Below are 23,983 nucleotides of genomic sequence, written 5' to 3'. Positions count from 1 at the left end.
CAAATCTAAGCCAAGGTTTACAAAAGCAACATTGTCGCATTTCTAATATCGAGGAAAGGCTGAAACTTTCAGCCTGAAAGTCCCGATTTGGTCCAAGATTGACAGGCGAAGTGCATCACAAAGCAACTTGCGAAGAAATTCCCGACTTTGTCATGGTTTTACTGCGTGTAAGTATACCCCTATTTTGTAGTTGGGGTTGGTGGATATCCTCCATGGTGTTGCCGCAGTGCTCTAACCACTCAGAGGCCTGAGCGCAGTGCCAATAACCGCAGATCTGACCAATGATATTGCAGACCGCACCGCTGAGCTAGTGCCATGGAAATACGTGAGTATGCAACGTCAATCGGAGCTTTCGGAATCCGGTTCAGATAATTGGACTGATAAGGATTTCAGATTCGAAGTAAGACCAGAAATAACAGCGCTGTGCAAGGTTCATGTTTTGTAACAAAGGCAAGTGCAAAGGCTTCCTTGAAGCAATTGTCCTATTTAACACAAGCCTCAGCGCCTTACACCAAAATAACGATCTTACCTCCAGCCTCGTTGTTCTCCATACATTTGTGAGCTTCCACGATTTCATCAATCTTGAATGTCTTCCCAATCTGAATATGCAGCTTCCCAGCCGCAACTTGCTGGCATAGCTCCTCTAGAGGCGTTGCCATGAAGTCTCCTGCATCACCAGCATATGTTGCAAAGTAGACCGACTTGGGAATCGCTCGCATGGGATGGAAGTTGGGCAACGTCCATGAGTTCCCGACTATCCCAGCCATGCACACAATGCCGTTCTCTCTAGCACACTTCAGCGAGTCCTCGAGCGTGGTTGTGCCAACTAACTCGAGAATCTTGTCGAACTTTTCTCCTTTCTTGACATCTTCGGCAATATGTCCATCTTCAATGAACACCTCATCAGCACCATTCGCCATCAACATATCCTTCCTATCAGCTCGCCTAGTTGTAGAGGCAACAAAAGCACCATGCTTTTTGGCGATAGCTGCAGCAGCGAGCCCGACAGAACTGGTACCTCCACGAATTAAAAGGCGGTCTCCTTTCTTCAACTGCAACGAACGGAAAAGAGCTCCCCAGGCTGTTTGTAGCATCTCCGGAATGGCTCCTATTGTCTCCCAGTAGAGTTTTGTTTTGATGACTTGAACTTGAGTGGCCGGTACACGAGTATATTCGGCATATGAGCCGTCAAATGCTATGCCCATGCCACCCAGCGAAGTCGCTACGATATCGCCTTTGTTGAACTCCCCACCAGGTGCATCTTCCACAATGCCGGTCCCTTCAATGCCAAGAATGCGAGGGAAAGTGGCATGGTTCATGGAATTTCCAGATCGAGTGAAGAATTCAGAGCGGTTCAGACCGAATGCCTTGATGCGGATGAGGACTTGGCCTCGTTGCGGTACTGGAACTGGTCGACTTTCCAGCTTTAGAACCTCTGCGTTCCCCGGTTCGTACATGACTACTGCTTTCATAGTCTTCAACATTTCGCAAAATAATGGAGATTAAGATTTGCAATAATCTTCGCATGGGTAGAAAGAACGCCCTCAAGTGTTGTATTATATGGACTCGAAACGACGAGGCCCGGTCTTTAGGGCACTAGGACTTCTAATGAAAATGTGATATCTTAGAACAATTTCAAAGCAATTGGTAAAGCTTGGAGTTTAAGCTCCGAAGAGCCAATGAGCTCTCATAGAATTGTCGGTTAGGACCTCTAAGTGGCACGATTCCGCCAATTCCGCTCTGTATACAGGGGTATTGTTGTACAGTTTGCGCTTTTCCATTTAAGATCCAGGATATGACAAAGGCAAGACCTGGCACCTATTAGTTGAATAATTCCACAGATACGATCTGTATGCTAGAAAAGCCTTTACATACTAATAATAGGAACTTTCCGCGCTGCTAGAGTTCACAGAACCCTGCAAAAGCACATATTGTGGCAATTTGCAGTTTTGGTGACAATTGTATCGCATGGTTTGGAAATCACTCAAACGAGGCGCAACTCAGATAAGTAGCAAACTCGAACCAGACAACTGAATGTTGGTCTCCCATTCCCATCCAGTTTCTCTCATACGCCAAATTTCTTCCAGGATGGGCAAAAACTTCGCACGATGTTCCAAAGACGGATCTAGCAGTGGGGGAGAAGAGAAGACGTGTCTGAAAAGCGCCTCATCTTCACTTCTTGCAGCGCTGCCAATGATGTACAATGGACACACTAAAGCGTGCGTCAGTTCTGCAGGAATATGTCTTCGAATGAGCGTAACAGCCTCAGAGACCATTGACTTGAGAGTTTCCGAACCCGACTGGTAGCCAAAAATGACCAGATGCAGGTATATGGTTGCCGAGAGAGCAAATAGATGGGTAGTGAACTGATGTGGGGTAATAAAGGCGTTGCATGCACTCGCAAATTCAGCATCGGAGACGCTCAGGAACGATAGACTGCTGCTTGCAAGTCCAATTTGGAGTTCCCTGCTGATGTCTTCGGATCTCCTCTCAAACTCTTCGCAAACACTTTGGCCCTGTCGAATTGCTTCTGTTTTGAACTCATGAAGTCCGGAAATTCGCCCGATTTGAAGCATTACCCAGTTCTTGCATCCCATTACGTTCTCCAGTCTAATCCCAGAGCTGCAAGAAATCTCTTCAGGCATAAAGTGGATGACGCGAGGCACTTTCCCTGTAGTGATAGTAGATACGATATCTAGCCACGCGAGCACGGCGGATAAAAATCTAAAAATCACCACGTCTTCTGATCTTGGCTTTTCGTGTCCATCTCTCCCGTTGTCGGATGGTGAATGAAGGGATTTTCTACGAAGAACGGGAAGTCAGCTTCATGTGTTCCTTGGACTTCTTAGAGGCCTTCTCAGCGATATCTCAGAAGCCGCGAGACATTCTTGGAGCATGTGGTTTAAGCGGATGAATGCAAACGTGATAGACATGCTAGAATAGGAAAAACATGGAATCCCTGTTGTTCTTACAAACCAAGCGTGGCCATATGAGACTTATAAGGGCCGCTAAATAGAGTAGTGGCTGCACGAAGATGGAACCGCCAAGCGTCGCCATGGCCAGCAAAAAGCTTTGATCATATTAACATTTATATCAAGAAATGCAAAAAGAATTACTTACTTCGAAGAAAATAAGTTGGACTGACGAAGCCATTGTGCCCAAACCGGTTCTGGGGCACATCGTTATGTCTGTGAGTAATTTGCCAATATTCTTCATGGCTAACTGAAGTTCTTTCAAGCAGATTGCAAGGTGCTCTTGCTGCTCACTAACACCATATGGACAACGATTCTCAGCTAAAGATATCGCACTCCTATGGTAGGCACTAAGCGCAAGAGAGGCATGATAAAGTGGCTTTGTTTTCAATAGAAGAGACAGTAGCCAGCCTCTCCCTCCTTCCTGGACTCCCGGTTTATAGAAGGGATACTGGAGACAGAAAACGTTGTCCAAAAAGTGCATCAATAAAACGGACTCATTGCTTGAGACTGCAAGCACTGGCGAGGGATGATGCGGGGTGCTCTGAACCTCAGACAATGTATCCTATGTTGAATCAATATTTATAACTATTGTAAAATGTCTTCATCTTACAACTGAAGGATCTAATGAGGTATCGGCAGGCCCTGGATTTGCTGGAGATTTACTATGTCCAGTGGGAGGATCGGAATCGAGGATCGAGTCAGGACTAGACGAAGAGGAACCATCTAGTGATTTAGGGGCTATATTGACGACCTGTGATCCGGACTTCTTGCCATAGCGGTTTTGAAGTTGGTTTATGGATGCTCCGAGACGACCTTTTCGCCTTGAGGTATGCTTGACAACCTGTTTGATACTGTGCACCATTGCTTTCTCTTTCTCCCCATTGTCCATCCAGTCGGGTTTGGATCCATAGCCATAGCATGTAATGGTCAAAGCTTCACAAGTCGAGCAGAATGGGTGCTTTTCGTCGCATTTCTTTTTTCTTAGACGGCACGTCCAGCAGCCTGCTTTGCTTCGGAGTGGGCCGGACATGGCGACTGATGGCTGACAATTAGTATAAGAAATAGAACAACTTGAAAATATTCTGTCAGAGATTTGTTAAGAGATCCTCTCGAGATGGTGGCAGATATGAAGGAGATGGAGACGAAGGTTAGGTTAAGCTAACCACCGAAGTCAAGCCGACATGGATTAGTAAACATACCTCCCTTACCTAGGTAGCACAAACTCAACTTGACGTATTCCTTTCAACTATTCGGAGAGTAGGTACTCGGTGTACTCCACACAAATCTCGAAAGAAATCTGTCCCGGTATGTACTGAAAACCCATGTCACGTGATACCACACAAATCCTGGAAGGCATACCACAGCACCTGTCGTCATAGAACCCCGAGCTCCGTTAGCGAACCCCGTTGGATTATTCTATTCTCCTTCCATGAAGTCGGAGTGCGAACTAAAAAAGTACCCTTTCACCTCTGTATATGATCTTTTTTCGCTTTTCATGTCCCCTTCCAAGTTCCCACTCCCTGAAGAACGTGTGAAATTATTTCCCAACACCTAGGAAATCAATACAATGGTGGAGCTCAAGACAGCAAACCTCATCCCAGAGAATTCCTCTCCGGGGCCAGATAGCAAGGGCCATTTCAACCTCCTTGCTGTCGCTCCTACCGACGTCTGGCGCAAACCTCCCAGCATCGACAATTTCAACGCGCCCATCATCTACCACTCGATCCCCATCTCCTCGTTCAAATCCGCCCACGTGACGGCAAAAGGCGAATGGATGACGCTCTATGACCAAGGCGGCCTCTTCCTCGTGCTGCCGCCGAAGAAAGGGAGTGAGCAGAAGCGCTGGATCAAGTCTGGCGTCGAGTTTTACCAGGGCAAGCCGATGATGAGCGTCGTGGCTGCGGACGAGTGGGCCGATTGGAGCTTGTTGTCGCTGGCTACGAGGGGGGAGGAGAGGAATGGGAGCGTGACGGTGGAGTTTGAGAGGGAGCAGGAAGAGGATGGGAGTTGGGGGAGTGTGTTGAGGGTTTTGCTTGTGGGCAGGTTTGGGGTCAAGACGCCGATAAGGGAGATCAGTTGGGCCTTTTGGGACGTTGATGAGAGTGAGGAGTTATGGGTTGGAATGTATGCTGCTAAGCCCATTAGTGATGCGAGGGACAATTTGGCTGTCCAGTTTGAGGATTTCGTCGTTGAGGCGAGGACGGATTGAAGATTGGCATTGATATGACTTTATGAGAGACGAGTATATGACATATCCAGACCGGGTGAAATATCTGGACCAAGTGAAATGAAGATGCTATCACTACTAAGACATCCATTTAACTTCTCAATAGCCTACTTACATGTAGTGAGAAGCATATCAAAGCCTCAAGAACCTTTCGGTTTCGGACTAGATTGCCTATTCGAGCCAGGCTCAGCCCGCCCCAATCGGATTGTCAGATCACTCAGCCTCCATACTACTGCTCCCTAAACTCAAATACCAACTCAAATACTAAATAAATGTGCCTTAAATAATTTTAAATAATAGCAGGATGTGTTTAGGTAACAGTGTCACCAATCGATATATAATTCTTCATTTGTCTCTTCTCAGTTATCCTTTCATCCATTCCTATATTCATATCCAATTCCATCTATCAATTTGCCACCTCACCTTAAACACATCTTACCCAGCCCAAAGCTCAAACGCGTCTCCACGCCACGTCCAATTCCATAGACTTCTCCTCACTATTTCTCATAATTCTAAAGACCTTCTTTTCTATCCCAAAGCAAATCCCGCCTCATCAAAGAAAGAAACAATGGTTCTCTTCCTCCTCGTCGGCGCCGCAGCAGTCGCAGGTGAACGCGCCTACTCGCGCCACAAGAAAACCAAAAAAGCCAAGAAGCTCGCCACCCAAGGTAGATCCCAACAATCCCAGCAACAGCAACAGCCACAGCAATCCCAGCCTACTACTACTGGGCCTGTTTTCACCACCTCTCGCTCAGCTGAAGTGGTAGAGGAGGAGGGTTTATATGAGGATTTGCCACCGTATCAGAAGGATCAGGGACAGGTGCTTTTGAGAGGAGAGGTGGAGCTGGGAGTGCAGCCGCCGGTGTACGAGAGGACGGTGTTGAGTGATACGATTCCAGTTCCGGAGCGATCGCCGTTGAGGGAGAAGGTGGCAATGTGAAGGGCTTGGGGAGTTTGTTTTGGAGGAGTAAATAGACAGCTAGAGCGCGGTCATGAATGAACTATTATCTTGAAATTCACCACGAGTACCTGGAATTGCATAATATATGTTGCTTTCTGTCAGTCTCACTTATTAAGATCCAGATCTCTTCGGGAACCCAGCCCCTGGAACGGAACAAGAAGGATATTGCGGGGTATATACCTACTCGCAGTAACTCGACGAAACTTCAGAAGCATGTGACTTCGCCGCTTCAACCTGTCCGGAACTTTTGTACTACTTCGTACCTCCGTACAACTTCCAACACACCAGATCTTCAGAACGCGGCCCGACCCTCAGATCAAGAAACACCTACTACGAGTGCCGAGCCTCTTCCATTGCACAACGGCCCACGGGACTCCAAAAGTACTGATGGGCACACCGCTCTTATGTTGGAACCTGATCTGCAGATGACTGCGTTGCTTGGCTGCGGCAGCATAAAACGATAAGGTTCCTGGGTATTGGCACATATACAGTAGTTATCATTGATTCATTGTGTACGTGCGAAGCCAGGATACGAGACAAGTAAAACGTAGCCAAACAGCTTGGTATTGGCATAGCTCTTGGCCATAGCCAGAACTAAATCCAATATAGCTTAACCTTGACGTTGTGAGATCTTTCCCGAGACCGAGTAACAAGCCAAGCCAAGTGCCCAGCCTCGTGCTGCAAGGCTAGGTATTTTGTGGCTGGCTTACGTTGAGCAAGGCGAAGACTTCAGTGCCCTAAGCAAGGACTATACTTCCACATCAGTCATGCGAATAAAGCTGCTGTTCTGCAGATGCTGTCATGAAGTGAAGCTGGCTGAATTAGGAAGTAGGACTGAGCACAGAATGGTTCAAGTGCTTATCTCGAACCCCGGAGTGCGCGAAAAATCCGCAGATTGTATTATTCTGGGGTAATTATTCTGGAGAATAAAGGATGAGAACGGCTCGAACGGGCAGCCTATGAAAGTGCCCACGATACACAGGCCTTGTGTCTAGTGGACGCCCAACAAATGGGCGAGGGGCGAGGCTGCATATGCATTCAGCCTGACTGGACGGTACGCGTACCTAGCCAAGTTGAATTTGGTGGATGAGACTGACCTGGACTTCTGTCGCAATGCGGAAGGAAGCTCTGCTCTTCAGGCTGGGTGACAGCACTTCATTCAGAAGATAAAGGGGGCTTCGGTGCTCGCACTGGACTCGCACTGAACTCGCACTCTTGGCAACCTACCTACTTACCCTACTCTCTCATCAGATGTGGACACTGCGCTTCACAACAGAAAATCTCATCCCTTGCCAAGTCACCGAAGGAGAACGTCATCGTCGCGGACAAGACAGGATCATCGGTACTCTGCATATGGAATACCTACCTACCGTACTCGAGTAACAGCGATAAAGCAGAGGGCGACGCAATAATACATAAAGAAGTGGAGGTACCTTAGCTTAGGGACTCCGAGGACCGTCGAGAGGAAACACTTGGCTCCGCTAGAACCCGCTTTTCCGCCAATTCCGTCAGTCACCACTCCGTAGAGCGAGCGAGCGACCAACCAAGCCCAGCCCCAAGCAAGCATCAAAAAAATATCCATCCAAGCCCGCCCGCCACACCAAGAAATCTTTTCAAGCCCTTTTCATCAATTTTGAAAGTTGCGTCCCACCCATTACTCGCACTTCTCTTCAAATCCCTCGTCTCGCCATCTCGCCCTGACCTGACCGAACCTGACCTGATTCGTCGAACCAAGACAGCGCAAGATCACCTGGTGCATTATTACACTGCAGACGGTGGAGTGGCGCGGCGCCTCCTTCCCTGCCCTGCCAAGCTGCGCTGCCAAGCACCTGCATCAAAACCCCAACTTTAAAATCATACCCAGCATTCATCCGCCCAACGCCATTTCAGCTCTATGCCTTCACTTTCTGCTGTGGGCATTGATAGAAGCCGTGACTGCGACGAGCTCCTACCGTGTAAGTTACAGATTCCCGCAGAGTTCCACGGAAAAATAAAGAAAAAGGTAGAAAAATCCACCAGCAGTTGCTAATTGCATCCCAGCACCGAGACGTAAGAGTCAGACCCAAAAAAATAGTGGAAAATATTCAGTCCTCGCTCGCGCCATGATGAACTCAAATTCAACGACTCCGCACTCTACAACTACTGCTGTACCCGATATAAATGATATCCCAACCTCATCCCCAAACGCTATCGACGAGACCCATCTTGCTCCTCCACCTCCAACTCCCGCTTCAGGCCTTATTTCGCATACAATGGGCAGCAGCGGCCCCCATAATGGCAACCTTCACTGCCTGAGTGACAGCCCATTTACGAGCGCTCCCACAACAGCTCCAGGTTCCCCAAGACTGTACGTATCATTTCACGTCCTGTCTTGTTCATGAACCAATCCAAATTGTTGCTCTAAGTTAAAGATATGTCATTAACATCTGGAACAGATACCCAATTAGGCAAAATTCCGGATCTGCTACTCCTCGAGTTCGACCTCCAGCCACGACCCTCAATATCCCAGGCATGACCAGATCCCGCGTCTCGCCTGATGGGAAAATATCCAAACGAGATGTAGGGGCAAAGCTGGTGGTGATCATGGTTGGGTTGCCGGCTCGAGGAAAGTCTTATATCACGAAGAAAATCCAAAGGTACCTTTCCTGGCAACAACACGAGACTCGCATATTTAATGTAGGCAATCGGAGACGTATTGCAGCTGGCACATCAAATGGATCTGTGGAGACGCCCCCCACTTCTGCCCCAGGTTCTCCGGCAAGGAATGGGAGACATGCATCTATAGCCGGTACAATGGACGCGCCGACTCAGGCCGCTCATATCCTGTTGAATGGTTATGACCCAGTTGAACAAGAGAACAACGAATTGGCAAGGCTTCCAAGCGCCGAGGTTATGGACCAGTCCGCAAAGTTCTTTGACCCCAAGAACCAGAAAGCGTCTCAGATACGAGAGCAGGTAGCTCTATCAACTTTAGACGAGCTTCTCGATTTTCTCTTGACTGGGGAAGGCTCTGTGGGCATTCTTGACGCTACGAACAGTACAATTGAGCGTCGTCAAACTCTCTTCAACCATGTCAAGGAGCGGGAACCCAAGCTAGGCGTAATTTTTATTGAAAGTGTATGTCAAGATGAGAAGGTAAGCTTTGCCACACCTGTATCGCAGATTTTTGCTAATATCTCGTAGCTGCTAGAAGCTAATATGCGTTTGAAGCTCCGGGGTCCAGACTATAAGGACAAGGACCCCGAGTCTGCTTTGTCCGACTTTAAGAAGCGTGTCGAAGCCTATGAGAGCGCCTACGTTCCGCTCGGAGCATACGAGGAAGAACATAATATGCAGTACATCAAGATGATTGATGTCGGAAGAAAAGCCATCCACTTCCAGTTGCAGGGCTTTCTCACTAGTGGAATTGCCTCTTATCTATCAACCTTTAATCTCTCACCGAGACAAATCTGGATTACGCGACATGGGACTTCAGAGGATAATGTCCTGGGAAGAATAGGGGGCGATTCAAATCTCACGGAGGAAGGTCGTAACCAAGGGACCGTGCTTTACAACTTCATTACCCATAAGCGAGCTGAATGGGAGGCAGACCAGGAGAGTCGAGCTCGGGCCGCTACCCTATTTCCCCCTAAAGCAGGCGATCGCACTCCACCATATCCTGAACTACTGGGAGATCTGGACTCAAAAAACTTCTGTGTTTGGACCTCGATGTTACAGCGAAGTATACAGACCGCTGAAGCCTTCCAGGATGATGAGAATTACGACGTAAAGAATTGGGAGATGCTTAATGAAATTCACGCGGGCAACTTCGAGGGGTTGACCTATCAGGAAATACTCAAGTACCATCACGAAGAATATGTCCACCGAGATCGGGACAAGCTACAATACGTTTACCCCGGTGTTGGTGGAGAAGGCTATCTTCAGGTCATTAGTCGTGTCAGAGACATCGTGCGCGAACTTGAGAGAATCAAGGACCACGTTCTGATCATTGGACATCGCTCCGTCTGCCGCGTTTTGATGGCCTACTTCATGGATCTGACTCGGGATGATATTGCGGACCTAGACGTACCTATTGGACAGCTTGTCTCAATCGAGCCCAAGCCATATGGTATTGAGGTCCACGCCTACCAGTATAACGAGAAAGATTTCTGGTTTGACGAGATTCCCAACTTCAAGCCCCAAAAAGAGACGGTCAAGGGGAATTAGCCTTGGAACACTCCAATTCTAATTCTTGAAATTTTTTCCTCAACGGCGACGCTGCGGTCATCGAAATACCTAGGGTGCCCCTCCAAGCCCTAACTCTCCACTTACCACGATAATGTCACGAATAACCTTTCCTCTCACATCTAGCTTTTTCTTCCGTTTCTATCCGGAATCATGACACAGCGCGAATTGCATGTCATGAGAGCCATACTTTTACTTAATAACGGTATACCTAATGCACCGACTCCGATCATATCTTCGAATCAGTCATCTCTCGGCGGTCTAGGCCTTGCCTATCGATCACTGGACTTTTCAGATGTCCTTTGAAGGTGTTGTTGGATATTTCATCCTTCGATCACGGCGGTGGCAATGTAGTTTTACGGGGACGGACAAGACTCTAGTAGGCTGGCACCCACTTTCTTCGCATTGTATGATATTTCAAGGCCGACTTTTCTTTTGGGATTCTGCATAGCGAGCAAGGGCTGGCGTTCGAGTGTATATTTTACTTATTTTAGAATGGGCTGGCATGGAAAGGCGCATTATAGGGACATGCTGGGTTTGCTTAGATTTTATACCCGGCAATCGCTCCCATTATACAATGCGTCTGATAGATAGACATCGACAACTGGGATACTCAGATTGTACAGTACATTAGACGGCACCGTGCCAGGTTGGAATAAATAATTCAGAGAACATGGATGAACTAGTCTTGTGAGACATTTATTTGACGCACTGCATTTCGAAGTTTTTGCTATTGACCGAGTACATAATATCGTAGCTTAAAAACTCCGACTCTGGCCATTGTCTCCTAGCAGATGTAAGATCGAGCTAATTGATGATTGAATAATTCTTCATAAATTAATCGTTTGATAAATAAGGTCAAGCAAACCCAGCTTTCGAAAGAAAGTTTGATATTGCTCTTGTTCCTGCAGTGTCAACGGGTTTTCAGGGGTCACCTTCAAGACAGCTTCTGCTCGCTTTTAGCTGTCCCTGCCTCCTTCCTTCCTTTCCCCACGTCAACCCACCGATAAACTGTACTCAGCGCAGTCCAGATCTGCACTCCACTCCATGGGCAGGTACCTTGGAAGCTGGAGATCACTCCGCAGCATCTGCTGACTGCCGCAATTGCCAGATCGATGTCTAGCAAGCCAATCTAGCCTCGTAAGGACCCCTCATTCTAGTGATCCATAAAGACAGTATGCATGCATGAGTGGCCGGCTGCACCAATTCCTTTCTTTATCCCCCTCCTTCCTTCTTTATCAAACATTGACCTTTGACCTCGACTCAGATTAACTCCACACAACATCACGCTCATTCGACATTCCACGCAACGCAAACAGCTATCCAGCACCACCGCACAAGCAGACACAAACACATCACTATGTTCACGGCATCTAAGAAACGCAAGTTGACAGACGACACAAAATATTATGGCGTCCGCGCCGGCAAGACTCCAGGCGTGTATACTAGTTGGGCTGATTGCCAGGAAAACACTACCGGGTTCCGCGGTGCTCAATGTACACCCACTCTCTCTATCTACCCCTAAACGTCTGCTAATCAGCTTCATTCAAAGACAAATCCTTCCTCTCACACAAAGACGCTGCCGACTTCGTCGCCGGCAAATCCCCCGCAGGTGCGAAACCCACAGGCGATAAATTCTACGGTGTAGCTGTGGGCCGAGTCCCGGGTGTATATGAAGATTGGGGCGAAGCTGCGGCGGAGATCAAGGATGTGAAGGGGCCTAAATATAAGAAATTTGCTACGAGGAAGGAGGCGGAGGAGTTTGTTAGGAGTGGTGGGAAGAATAGTGGTACTGCTGTGGCGAAGAAGGACGGGGAAAATCCGCCAGCGAAGAAAGCAAAGACGGCTGCTAGTACGGAGGGTGGAAAGAAGTTGAAGGATGATGGACCGCTGAAGGTTTGGACTGATGGCGCGGCGAGAGGAAATGGAAAGAGGGGTGCTCAGGCTGGTGTAGGGGTTTTCTTTGGAGTTGGCGATGCTCGGTATGTGCTCTTGTCTTCACCAATGGTGTTTTCCTCATTCACTAACAAGTTTGTAATAGCAATGTCTCGGAACCTCTCGTAGGTAACCAGACAAATCAAAGAGCAGAGTTGACCGGCATTCAACGAGCTCTCGAAATGGCCCCCAAGAACCGCCCGCTGGAAATCATCACTGATAGCAATTATAGTATTAATTGCTCTACAACCTGGTATAAGACCTGGATGAAGAACGGATGGAGGACATCCACGGGCGCGGAAGTTACAAATAAAGATCTCGTGGTTGAGATTAGGAAACTGATTGATCGGCGAGAGGCTGCTGGTGTCAAAACGGACTTTACGTGGATTAAGGGTCATAATGATGACCCGGGAAATGTTGCTGCTGATGAATTGGCAGTTGCTGGATCCAGGAAGGCTCGCTCGTAATTGAGGGCGACATCGGGAATCGATTCTGAAATAACGATACGCAAAACTGGAGTGGTTAAATAGTTGTGGACAATGAGGGTGCTCTGGGAGATCACGGCATCTACTTGTTGGTTTTGGACCTTGATATGATATGGAGAGCACCAGTTAATTGTATGTACTATAAGGAGTATCATTTTCTTTTGCTAGGAAGGTTTAATACGCGGCTGTTGATAGGACAGTCATTTTGCAGCCTTGGGTGGATAATTACCTCGTTGCTTCAACAGCAATTGAAGCTACTCGAGTAATCAAGGACCTATTTCTCCTCTTGAAACGTTGATATATGCAAACCCCGCCTAGAAAATGCCCCCACGTGCACGTGTCAGTCTCGGGAACAAGTGGGGTATGCGGGATGATGAGACTGGACGGGACTAAACTGGGATGGACGATAAGATAAGTTACTGTACAGTACAGTACCAAGATACACTAGTAAACAAACCTTCACTCAGCAGATGCCCAGCTTTGTTTTCCAGCTTCTTTCTCAACAGCATCTATATCTCTAGTCGCAAAACTGAAGATACCAAATAACACATAACACATACCGCATTCCAACGTGGCAGGCACTACTGCTCGTCCAAGGAGCCATCAGGACGATAGTGGTGTTAGTTGATAGAATGCCTACGCTTGCTATCACAAACTTCAACATTGTGGTTTGTTTGCCTTTCCAATTCCATCCTTGTTGCCAGAGGTTTGATTGGGAGTAGAATGTTAACAAATAGACAGTGTTCCGTGCTAGGCGGCTTTATCACTTTATATGGACTTGTATCTTATCTTTTTAAAGAGAAGTTCTACTTGTCTGAATCTTGTATGTATTTCCCTGTCCCACCTTTTCCAAACCGTGAAATGCAATTGCTGATACGGGTGTGAAGTAATCTCCCTCCTCGCAGGCGTAATATTTTCCCCTCACGCCACAAACTTCGTCAGGCCCCTTGACTACACCAACAACTCACAGGCATCCCTCAATGCCGTAACTCTATACTTTACCCGTCTCGTGCTCGGCGTCCAACTCGTTCTTGCGGGCGTCCAACTACCCTCTCGCTATTTGCAGAAAGAATGGAAATCGCTTGCTTTACTCGTGGGGCCTGTCATGACGCTCATGTGGCTGGCGAGTAGTTTGCTTGTGTGGGGACTCGTGCCAGGCATTAGCTTTCTGCAAGCTCTGGCTATTGGGGCGTGTGTCACGCCTACTGATCCGGTGTTGAGTAATAGTATTGTTAAAGGGAAGTTTGCGGATAAGAATGTGCCTCCGGGGTTGCAGAAGATTGTTGTGGCTGAGAGCGGGGCTAATGATGGATTGGGGTATGTTTGAATTTCTCTTCTTATTTGGAGTGGGAGTTCTGTCTGGGTGCTTTTTCCAGTGCTGTCTGCTTGCTTGGAGGGCCAAGGTTCTGTGTCCAACCACTTACTCTTGAGCTGTCACTCTAAAGCCCCACTATTTTGGACGATACATACCTTACTGACTCTTGATCTATCAGCTATCCGTTTCTATTCTTCGCCCTTTACCTGATCAAATACACCAGTGAAGGAGGTGCTGGCCAACATGGAGGGGCGCGCACAGCCATGGGCCTTTGGTTCGGCGAAACCTGGGGCTACACCATCATCCTCAGCGTCATCTACGGTGCAACAGTTGGTTGGATCGCGAAAGAGCTCCTGCACTGGGCCGAAGAGAAACGATTCATCGATCGAGAAAGCTTTCTCGTCTTTGCCATCACCCTCGCTCTCTTCATCGTCGGAACTTGTGGCATGATCGGCAGTGATGATGTGTTGGCTTGCTTCATTGCCGGAAATGCGTTCACGTGGGACGATTGGTTTCGTCTCGAGACTGAAGATGATGCGCTGCAGCCGACTATTGATATGCTGCTGAATTTGTCTATATTTATGTGGTTTGGTGCTATTTGTCCTTGGTCCATGTTTCTTCATAACTCAGTTATTCCTATCTACAGATTGATATTTTTGGGCATCTTGATTCTGCTTTTCAGGTTGGAGTCTCTTACCATCCATTGAAAGGTATAGCTAACATCAAAAGGCGCTTACCTGTGGTCTTTGCATTCCACAAGCTCATACATCAAATCGAGGATACGAGGCAAGCGATCTTCGTTGGTTTCTTTGGTCCCATCGGAGTATCCGCCGTTTTCTATCTATATATCAGCCTCGAGTTTCTCGAGACAATCACAGTAGATGGCGTGCAACGAGAAGATGCCAAGCAGCTAAGTGAAATAATGATGGTCGTCATCTGGTTTCTAGCAATCTGTAGTATCGTAAGTCCCTCGCATTATCCTATTCAAATACGGAAACCAACATCTCATATCTCTCAGGTGGTCCATGGCCTCTCAATTCCCCTCGGCAAACTTGGATTCTTCCTCCCCAGAACTCTCTCCCGCGCCTTTACATCCCGCAGCCAAGAAAGAGACGAAGTATCCCGCGTCAGCGACCGCGCCAGGCCATCCGCAACAGGTGTCTTGAGGGAGCGAAGACCAAGACGTGGTCATGATCGCTCGCCTTCATCTGCTGCCACTTCGACGAGACCGATCTATAGGATTGGCGGGTCGGTTATCCATGATGCTAGTGATGTTAATACGGGTGCGACCACGCCGGTTGAGCTGAGGCTGAGTCGACCGTCTACTCCACCGAATATCGCGGTGAATAGGACGATTAAGTTTCCGGATGACGAACCTGCGGCTGTTGTTGGGACTGACAGGATTACATAGCGGGTGTGCGGCGTTGGGGGCGTGGATTGATCTAAGTGATAGTTTCGGGGATTTAGGAGAGGCCATGGCGTGGAGGCTTTTCATCTATAGACAGCTCATGCAAAGGAAAACGGTAGTCATAACTTACCCTGGTCCCTGAAGCACCCGAGTGTTCCAGCTCTGGGGGATGATGTTTGTATTTTGGATTATAGAATGAGATTTAGATGAGAGAAAGGGAAAGATTTCAATGTATCGAGGTAGCCATTCGGAACTTTCAGGGTTATATCGCCACCAATCGAATAGGAAGACCAAGTTCCAAAACACCCTGATTAATTGCGCTATCTATCAGTACTTGATTTACTTACTGGTGCGATTGCGGAGCCCCCCGTAGTATTCCCGTCGCCGCCAGCTATGAATGTGGAGGGACGGGGACGGGACCCTGGAAAGTGTGCTGTGCTGTGCATTCCTTTCCGGACTATGTACTCGTATGGCTTGCATGAATGGGCATGAAGCTATCTTATGGGTCGAGAAAAGAAACAATAGGGTTCAGTCATGACGAGGTCTGGATTCTCACCAACTCTAAGTTAAGTTACGGACCGAATGAGGGAGGATAAGCCGTGTTTACGGGAAGATAAGGAGGGGAGGGGAGCGGGAGGGATCATAGGAGGAAAGAACCGTCGAGGCGGGGCGGGGATATATAAATCCGTGACGTTTAGGCCGGGAGATGGACAGAAAGAAGGTTTTTAATGGATTCTTGGGGTGGGAGTCGGTGGGAGTCGTAATCCGTTCTTCTCCGCGTATATGGGGCTTGATTCTCGAGCGAGCCAGTGGCTTTAAAAGCCGTCGAAGATAGGTAGGTAATGCCCTGCCGTACCTTACTACTGCACAAGGTACCAAGGAAGACGAATGTCAGAAAGGTAAAATGGAATGGAATGGGCGAGTATTTCCGCGTGGTTGATGGCGGGAAAGGGAGGATTGTATTGGGAAGAGAAGCCTGCAGCGTGTATACCTAGGTCGATTTAATTTATTCATATTTTCAAGGCTTTGGAGGAGGGAGGGTTATCGGGTAGTGTAGATAGATAGATAGATAGATAGATAGATGTCCAGGTTAAATCTGTGGTTGGTTGGTGATGTTGGTACATGAATAGAAGGTCGTACGAATAAGGTAATAGGTTGCATTGCATCGTCCCTGACTGTACTGCCTCTTGATCTTGATATGGTGCCATCTATATACGGTATGTTATGTGCCTGCTATTGATAGACTCTGCTCCGGGTTATACGTAAGGTAGTATCGGCGAGAGTGCGTACGTACCTAGTTGGACGTTAATTGAGACACATCTAGAAGGCTGTAAAAAGGTAAAGCCAAAACTACCTAGGTACACTATGGTGTTATAGCTATTCTAATAACAGGAAACAATTGATTAAATCAAATATTAAATAATACCAAATACCAAAATGTTACGCCTCCCTCCCCCTCCTCTCTTTTGATCCTTCGGCTTCGCCTAAAGGAAAACTCGACCCGCTTTTACTAGGACCCTAAGTCCCTTCTTGCAGCCAATCATCTCAGTCGCCATTCCCTGACGGTCCCTACATTTGTCTCTACTCCACTTCTCACTTCAGACTCAAAACTGGACCGACATTGTGTCGACCGACTGAGTACAACCTGTACTCTCAGATTATTGCCTGCCTGGAGAACCTCATTGCTAATATCCTTAAAGCACACGACGCATAGCTGAGGACAGATCATCGTTGTCAGCCACCGAAACCATTTTGTGAGATCGCCGAGACGGTGAAGCGGCCTCGAGCTTCAGCGAAGTCAAATCCCGCCTCCTTCGAAACCTCGGCCAGCAACCAGCATGTCGAACTGACGAATGTGCAAAAGTGATTGGTTGCATACCGCGACACTGGACACAGTCTGGAAGGAAATTACTACGGGTCGTGGAGAATTGAAGAATTGGATTTTCGCGGGGATTTTGGAGGAAGAAATCATTGTCCGAGGAGCGTTCCTCAATACTCGATCCATTGTGTCACAACACTCCGCATATTCGTAAAGGGTCATGCAGACTTCTGCAGAGCCTGTATACTCCGCGAGCTCGCCGCCGTTTATTATCGATTCGGATATGTCAGGTAATTTGGACTTGGACCCTGACTTTGAGTTCTTCGACTCCAGCTTCGAAGCTGCCAATAGCCCGGGCATATTCCTAGCTGAAGATTTCGCAACAGATACATCACAGTATCTCAATTTTGGGTCTCCAGCTCCGACAGCTAAGAGCCCACTGCCAGACAAGGCGCTGCTGGACACGTGTGTGCAACAATCACTCTCTACGCCTTCCACAACCTCCTCTGCCGGTTCATACAAAGATTCATCCTCGGAATCCTCTGGATACAAGCGCAAGTCGAGTTCTGAGTCGACGCGGTCAGCGCTGACTCCAGGCGACTTGATGATGACCGATGATGCGGATATGGGGGACTGGAAAATGGAGGACCTTACGGGAGGAACCGACATGTCAGCCTTTGGAGCATACGATGGAACTATCAATCCTGCTTCGATGAGCAACAACAATTTCGACTTCAACGATAAGACTATGGAGAACGATTTCGATTTCGAGAGCGCGGCGAGCAGTCCAAGTCCCTTTGGGATGGGTCCAGCAGACTCACCGGAGATGCCAACCATCAAATACGCTACGTCACGGAAGAAGTCACCGATGTTGAAGAATAAATTAAATAAGAGTCACAACAAGGCGAATTCGGTAAGTCTTTCTGAATGGGAGGTGTTAATTTATGCATACTGATTACTTGTAGCAACATTCCGTAACCCAATCTATGAACGGACTTACTACCTCAGGTTCCCGAGAAGCTTCGCCCCTTTCTGCTATGGTTACAAGCCAAGAATCATCACCTGCGGCTTTCTTGAATACCTCCCCTTCTCCAGCTGCTGGCGTGGACTTCCATAGGACAATGTTAAGTGCTGGTCCTCCCAACTCAGCATGGCCCATTGGATTCGAGAATTACCCCCAGCATGGACTCCCTAATTTCCCTCATGGGCTCAATCCACACCCTATGCCAAGAATGGCACCCCCCCAAGGATTTGCGACTATTGGTGCTCCCTTTAAACCAGTCCTGACCATCCACCCGACTCCCCTAAAGTCTCGCGTGGAAACTCAAATCCCCATAAAACTGACACTTTTTCCAATGCCCTTGGGTGTCAGCAAACTTCATCTCCCAACCCACACAATATCTAAGCCAAAGCTACTAGCAAAGCCCACGGCAGAGCGGTCATCGGATACCCTGGAATTATACACAACATTAGTATGCACTAGTGCTATGCAGAACCCAGAAAACCGGCGGCGTGCCTTTGAACGGGCTGCGGCGGCGGCGGGGTCGACTCCGAAAGAAAAGCAGGAAGATGATGAAGAGGATGAGGAGGACAAACCCCTGAACGGTGGCGATGTAAATATCTGCTCTGGTTGTATAATTCGCGAGAGGAAACGAGCAGCCCGAAAGAAGGTGAAGAAGGTTGAAGAGGAAGAATCTTGGCATCAATATGAGGCTAAGCGTGTCATCGTCTTCAACACTCATGAGATTAAGGACTGGCAAGCCCCTACAAGCCAACCATCGACGGAAGTAACCGGAGACAGAGCAGAGCCATTTGTACCCGAGGGTGCTTTGCAAGTGGATGCACCGATGAGAATTGCATGCTACTGCAGACATCAAAACGAAAAGCATGGATTCCAGGTTCTGTTCACGATCAAGGATCACCAAGACCGCTTAATAGCTCAGGAGATGACTTCTTCTATCATGATCACCGATGACCACAAGACGCACAATATGCCACCCTTGACAACACAAACGTCAAATGGTTCGGACGGACAGATGTACTCTGGATCAGGGTCATTTCAAAGCGACGGGACGTTTGATATGAATCCTAGCCCGGCAGGAACCATGGCTCCTTTCCGCCTATCTCATTCCAGCTCAGATTTGCAGGCCATGGGACGAAACTTTAATCCACAGCAGTTCACTCCTTCGATGAGCCTTGCAGCTTCTCCGCAACCGTCACACTCCACCTCTACCACTATGACACCTCGCAACCAATCTCGCCAGACATCACCATCCACAACATCAGGTCCCATATCAAAGAAAAGAAAGGCTAGTATGGGGAAAGTCCCTACGACTCTAGCCATGACAAGATTGGAAACGGCACAACCTGGACCAGTAGCCCCTCCGGTATCTCTGAGTGCAACAGCTTCCACTGCTCCATCCCCATTTACCCCTAGTTTTACCAATTTCCCTCCGTCAAACGAGCAACAATTTGGCCAGCCTTCGACAGCTATACCCCAGCAATATAATACAGGCCCTCCAACGCCGAACAGTAATGACCATATCTTCTTTTCCAATCATAACAGATCTCAATCCGTGGAAAACTTAGCCTTAGCCCAGCAATTGTACTCTGCGCCAACTTCAGCTCATCCAAGTCGAGCCCCAAGCCCGAACGGAATGAGGACCAGCGTACAGGCATATCAGCAACAGCAAGCTCAAATAGCCCAAGCTGTTGCTAACGGGATCTATGGGATACCCTTGAGCCTCAACCCACATCGACCACCGACGATACATAAGTTGATTCCGAATGAAGGGCCCAAAGCAGGAGGCATTGAGGTTACTTGCTTGGGAAGTGGGTTCTGCCAGGGATTAGAAGTGATGTTCGGCGACTCCAAAGCTACAACAACAACCTTCTGGGGTGAGACATCTCTGGTCTGTCTCTTGCCGCCTGCCGCCTTTCCTGGCATGGTACCTGTGACGTTCAAACATCAACACCAGCAGCAACCAATGCAACCCTATCCCAATCCACCTATCCCCAAACAACAAGCATTTTTTAAGTATGTGGATGACGATGAACAACAAATAATTCGAACCGCGCTATCGGTCTTGGGTCATAAAATGACAGGCAAGATGGAAGATGTTCGTGATCTAGCTAGGCGGATTGTTGGAGATGGGCCTTCATCATGGGGTGCATCAGCGGCCCATTCCCCCAGCGGCGGCCCTTCAAGTCAGCAGGGTCCTGGCTTCAATGCTGCAACGTTTGGTATTGATGTTGAGGCGACACTTCTGAAATGTCTGGATCTAATCGATCTTGATGACAGCGCGAACATGCCTCGTCTCAACCTCAGAAGAGCTTCTGGTCAGACCATGCTTCACTTGGCTTGTTCTCTCGGTCTGCACCGTTTTGTTGCTGGGCTACTCGCTCGTGGTGCGAATCCAGAACCTCGAGACAAAGGTGGCTTCACACCAATGCATTTCGCGGCACTACACGGCCATCCCCAGATCGTAAGACGTCTCATGTTGAGTGGAGCTGATCCAACTCTTCGAAGTCTGCAAGGCTATACTCCTTCTGATATGGCAACGTCGGAAGAGGTACTCCGTGTTGCTCGCCGCATCGAATACCGTACGAGAACTCGCAGTGGTTCCTCCTTGAGAAGCAGAACTACCAGTGCTACATCTTTGAGATCACTCTGGGAGCCATCATCAACACTTGCACCGGCTGACAATGCCCTCAGCGACGATAGCGATGATGGCGACAATGAGTACGAGGACGAGGATGCGGACGCGGCTCTTGATGGTGCTTTCTGGATGAGATCCAGAAGGCCCAGCGCCCAGAAGCCCACGAAAGAGGAAGTCGCCGATGAGAATGATCCAGTCTTGGAGCTGCCAGATCTTCCAACAGGAGGCCTCGCATATCCTACTGCAGCTATGACTGCTATCAGAGACCAGCTGAGCGCTAATATGCAGTACATTCAACAAACAATGCACCTCAACTTACCCCACCTCCCACAAATGCCGAATCTTCCAGATTACCAGGCGTACCTACCAAACGCTCCTATGGTTCGCCGTATCAGTAACTTGGTAGGTAATAATCGACCAGAAGGCTCCAAAGAGCACGACTACAGATGGTGGGAATTCTTCTCCGGCACTGTTCCCGCCGCACCTCCAGCATACGAAGAAATCTTCCCCGAAGGAGATGCAGATACGAAGCGAGCATCCGCATCACAAGCAGCTGCTGACGCTGTAGCGGATAACAAATGTGCGGAACTTTTCGACCAAACCGATAGCTCACAAGCCGAGAGCTCGACTACGGTACAAAAGAAGCCGGTACTGTTGAGCACGGTCAGGATTGGGCAAAAGCATACGATTACTCGGGAACAGCAGGATCAGTTGAGGTTGGCACATGCGGAGAAGGTGAAGCGGCTTAGTCGCGATAGGAATCTGTTCTTTATCTGGGTATGTTCCTTTTCCTTCATCGAGTGTTTGGTATACCTTGTTCTAATAACTTCTAGATTCCTCTCCTCACAATTATCATTCTCGCCATGCTCTACAACCGCGTTCCCCAGGTCTACACGCGCGCCTCCAAATTCCTAGATGCGATACGAAATCGCAGGAACGACCAAGCTCGTATCGTCGAAGTCTAATAATCCTTTCATTTGTACATTTGCACTTAGCGAGCTGTCGTTATTAGTAGTCAGCACGGAAATAGAGGCATGTTGTTTGTCGGGCAAGCAAGCACGCACGCACGGCAAGCAAGAATTGCATTATGGGAACCACGAAACTTCTTTTCCTATTCATTCAACTCATCTGTTTTTTTTTAGCACGTTTGGTCCTCATTTGCGCATCGCGTGGGTATGGAGGCATTGATTGTTCACAGGGAAAGGTTGGGAGGAGGGACGGATTGGGCCATTTCATTTGATTTGGCTACTTAGTGTACACAGAAACCAGAGACCAGAACCTATTTAAATAGACTTATCTACGAATGAATGATTAGAAAGCAATCTTCCTTTCAATGAATGAACCAGAATAAAGTACGCCATATGCTGCATAACCTAACACCTGAAATGATTCGCTGAAAAGGAGGCAACCATCGTATCATCTGTATATAAACTCACGCTTCATTCGTGGAATCATGTCATGGTACCGTAATCGATAGCGTAAAGGGCGTCGAAAGGTCGTGCGTGTCATGTACTGTGTGTCTGCCGTGTGCTTGCTGGAAAAGGAAATTCGTTACTCGTGACAGAAATCCAACATCCCATCCCATCCCATCCCTCACTCCTCTCTCGTTCCCATCCAGTAAAGTAAACCAACAAATCTCATCTGCTCAAAAAACATCCTCATCCCAAACAAAAGAAGGATCAGGCCGAGTAAGCTCGCTCTTCTTCTCAGCACCAGTATTGACCAGCTCGCCGCTAGCCAAACGTATAGATTTAGGCATCTTCGGCATAGGGGGGACGCCGAGGCCGCTCGCTGGATCAGCGATGTATGCTACGTCTTGGCCATCGATCTTGATAGCAGTCGACGAGGGCTTTTTGTAATCGAGGCCTGTGAAGGAAGATGATGGAGGCGGGGAGACGGGTTGGCGTGAATTGCGGGAAATGTTGTTCTTAAGAAGCTTGCCAGATGCTGATGTGATGCGTCGAGGTGGAATAGCATTGGCTCGGGTGCTGGCGGAAGATGCTGGCTTTGTTGGGCTGGTTAATTTGGTAGTTTCCTGCGTAACTTTTTGCAGCTTGCGTAGAGGCTTGCTGGTGTTGAGCTTCTTCTTTTTGATGGTCAGATCAGAATCAGACTCCTCTTCTGAGCCAGATTCTTCGCAGGGTTTGTAACGACCACCATCATCAGCTAACCGCTCGTTGCTCTTTCTCTTCCTACGTGGTGCAGGTGCAGCTGCCTTTGCTTTATGGGGTGTTCGCTTGGCTGGCTTGGGTCGGGGGGTGATTTCTCGGTCAGAATTCTCGATGCCACCCTCGCTCTCCTCATAGGTGCTGTATCTGGCTTCAGATACTTCGGTGGACTCGTTAGCTACGTTTGACTCGTCCTCTTCCGGCCCAGCCTTGACCTTCTGCACGTGCTTTTTAACAGCCAAGTCTTCCGCCTCCCGGCTCTGCATAGCTTTATCCTCCTGATCGGTTGGTGGACGGGGCAAAGGCTTTTCAGTCCCATAATCTAAGACTACCTTGTTCTTTGTAACAGCCTCTTTCACATCTTCATCAACTCTAGCACCTAACATAAGCGAAGCGTTTCCATTTGATTGATTCCCCGACACAGCTCTGCCAATGCCATTGGGCGAGTCGATGTCAGCTAAATCACCCTCAGAGCTTACATAGCCACTTAAGAGTCTCTCAGAAGGAAGTGTAGACAAAGAGCCCGGCACGAACTTGTTTCGACCAACCCTTGGAGGTGGTTGGGAAGGGAGTGGTTCATGTTGAACATCAGCTAGCTGACGGCGTGCTGCCTCGAGCTTCCCCTCCAAGTCGCTTACACGCTTGACCAACTTCTGTTGCTTTTGAAGGTCTTTACGCGACGGAATCCTTCTTGCGTGGTTATGACTCTCTTGACACGAACCTGCGTCACTCTCGTAATTAAAAGCCTTCCTGATATTTGACAGCGAAGCTCTTGCAATATTGAATGACTGTCTATTTGGAGTTGAT

At 48.3% G+C, this 23,983-nt stretch overlaps 7 protein-coding genes across 7 annotated transcripts; 5 read left to right on the top strand and 2 right to left on the bottom strand.

Annotated features, from left to right (window-relative positions):
- Positions 1–506: 506 nt before the first annotated feature.
- Positions 507–1,484, bottom strand: CRYZ_1 (Quinone oxidoreductase; the record flags this gene model as incomplete). The annotated part of the gene is made up of 1 exon (XM_031147038.1): positions 507–1,484. One exon carries the CDS (start codon positions 1,482–1,484, stop codon positions 507–509), a length of 978 nt encoding a protein of 325 aa, XP_031008566.1.
- Positions 1,485–3,093: 1,609 nt separating this feature from the next.
- Positions 3,094–4,005, bottom strand: ptaR3_2 (Pestheic acid cluster transcriptional regulator; the record flags this gene model as incomplete). Its single annotated transcript, XM_031147037.1, has 2 exons — positions 3,094–3,537; positions 3,586–4,005. 2 exons carry the CDS (start codon positions 4,003–4,005, stop codon positions 3,094–3,096), a joined length of 864 nt encoding a protein of 287 aa, XP_031008609.1.
- Positions 4,006–4,542: 537 nt separating this feature from the next.
- Positions 4,543–5,184, top strand: LHYA1_G002058 (Uncharacterized protein; the record flags this gene model as incomplete). The annotated part of the gene is made up of 1 exon (XM_031147036.1): positions 4,543–5,184. One exon carries the CDS (start codon positions 4,543–4,545, stop codon positions 5,182–5,184), a length of 642 nt encoding a protein of 213 aa, XP_031008610.1.
- Positions 5,185–8,268: 3,084 nt separating this feature from the next.
- On the top strand, positions 8,269–10,369 carry LHYA1_G002057 (putative 6-phosphofructo-2-kinase; the record flags this gene model as incomplete). The annotated part of the gene is made up of 3 exons (XM_031147035.1): positions 8,269–8,510; positions 8,599–9,298; positions 9,347–10,369. The coding sequence occupies 3 exons, from the start codon at positions 8,269–8,271 to the stop codon at positions 10,367–10,369; spliced, it is 1,965 nt and encodes a 654-aa protein (XP_031008599.1).
- A 1,378-nt stretch (positions 10,370–11,747) lies between these two features.
- Positions 11,748–12,789, top strand: rnh1 (Ribonuclease H; the record flags this gene model as incomplete). Its single annotated transcript, XM_031147034.1, has 3 exons — positions 11,748–11,883; positions 11,940–12,369; positions 12,429–12,789. The coding sequence occupies 3 exons, from the start codon at positions 11,748–11,750 to the stop codon at positions 12,787–12,789; spliced, it is 927 nt and encodes a 308-aa protein (XP_031008606.1).
- Positions 12,790–13,439: 650 nt separating this feature from the next.
- Positions 13,440–15,533, top strand: SOD2_1 (Na(+)/H(+) antiporter; the record flags this gene model as incomplete). The annotated part of the gene is made up of 6 exons (XM_031147033.1): positions 13,440–13,475; positions 13,549–13,630; positions 13,695–14,124; positions 14,301–14,804; positions 14,852–15,083; positions 15,141–15,533. 6 exons carry the CDS (start codon positions 13,440–13,442, stop codon positions 15,531–15,533), a joined length of 1,677 nt encoding a protein of 558 aa, XP_031008570.1.
- A 2,036-nt stretch (positions 15,534–17,569) lies between these two features.
- Positions 17,570–21,973, top strand: MGA2 (the record flags this gene model as incomplete). The annotated part of the gene is made up of 3 exons (XM_031147032.1): positions 17,570–18,262; positions 18,315–21,785; positions 21,842–21,973. The coding sequence occupies 3 exons, from the start codon at positions 17,570–17,572 to the stop codon at positions 21,971–21,973; spliced, it is 4,296 nt and encodes a 1,431-aa protein (XP_031008571.1).
- Between the last annotated feature and the right edge of the window lie 2,010 nt (positions 21,974–23,983).

Source organism: Lachnellula hyalina (assembly GCF_007821495.1).
Source record: "Lachnellula hyalina strain CBS 185.66 chromosome Unknown contig00014, whole genome shotgun sequence".
NCBI classification, from domain to species: Eukaryota; Fungi; Ascomycota; class Leotiomycetes; order Helotiales; family Lachnaceae; genus Lachnellula; species Lachnellula hyalina.
Note: the sequence above shows the minus strand (reverse complement) of the source record. Positions and strands in the feature narration are given on the sequence as shown.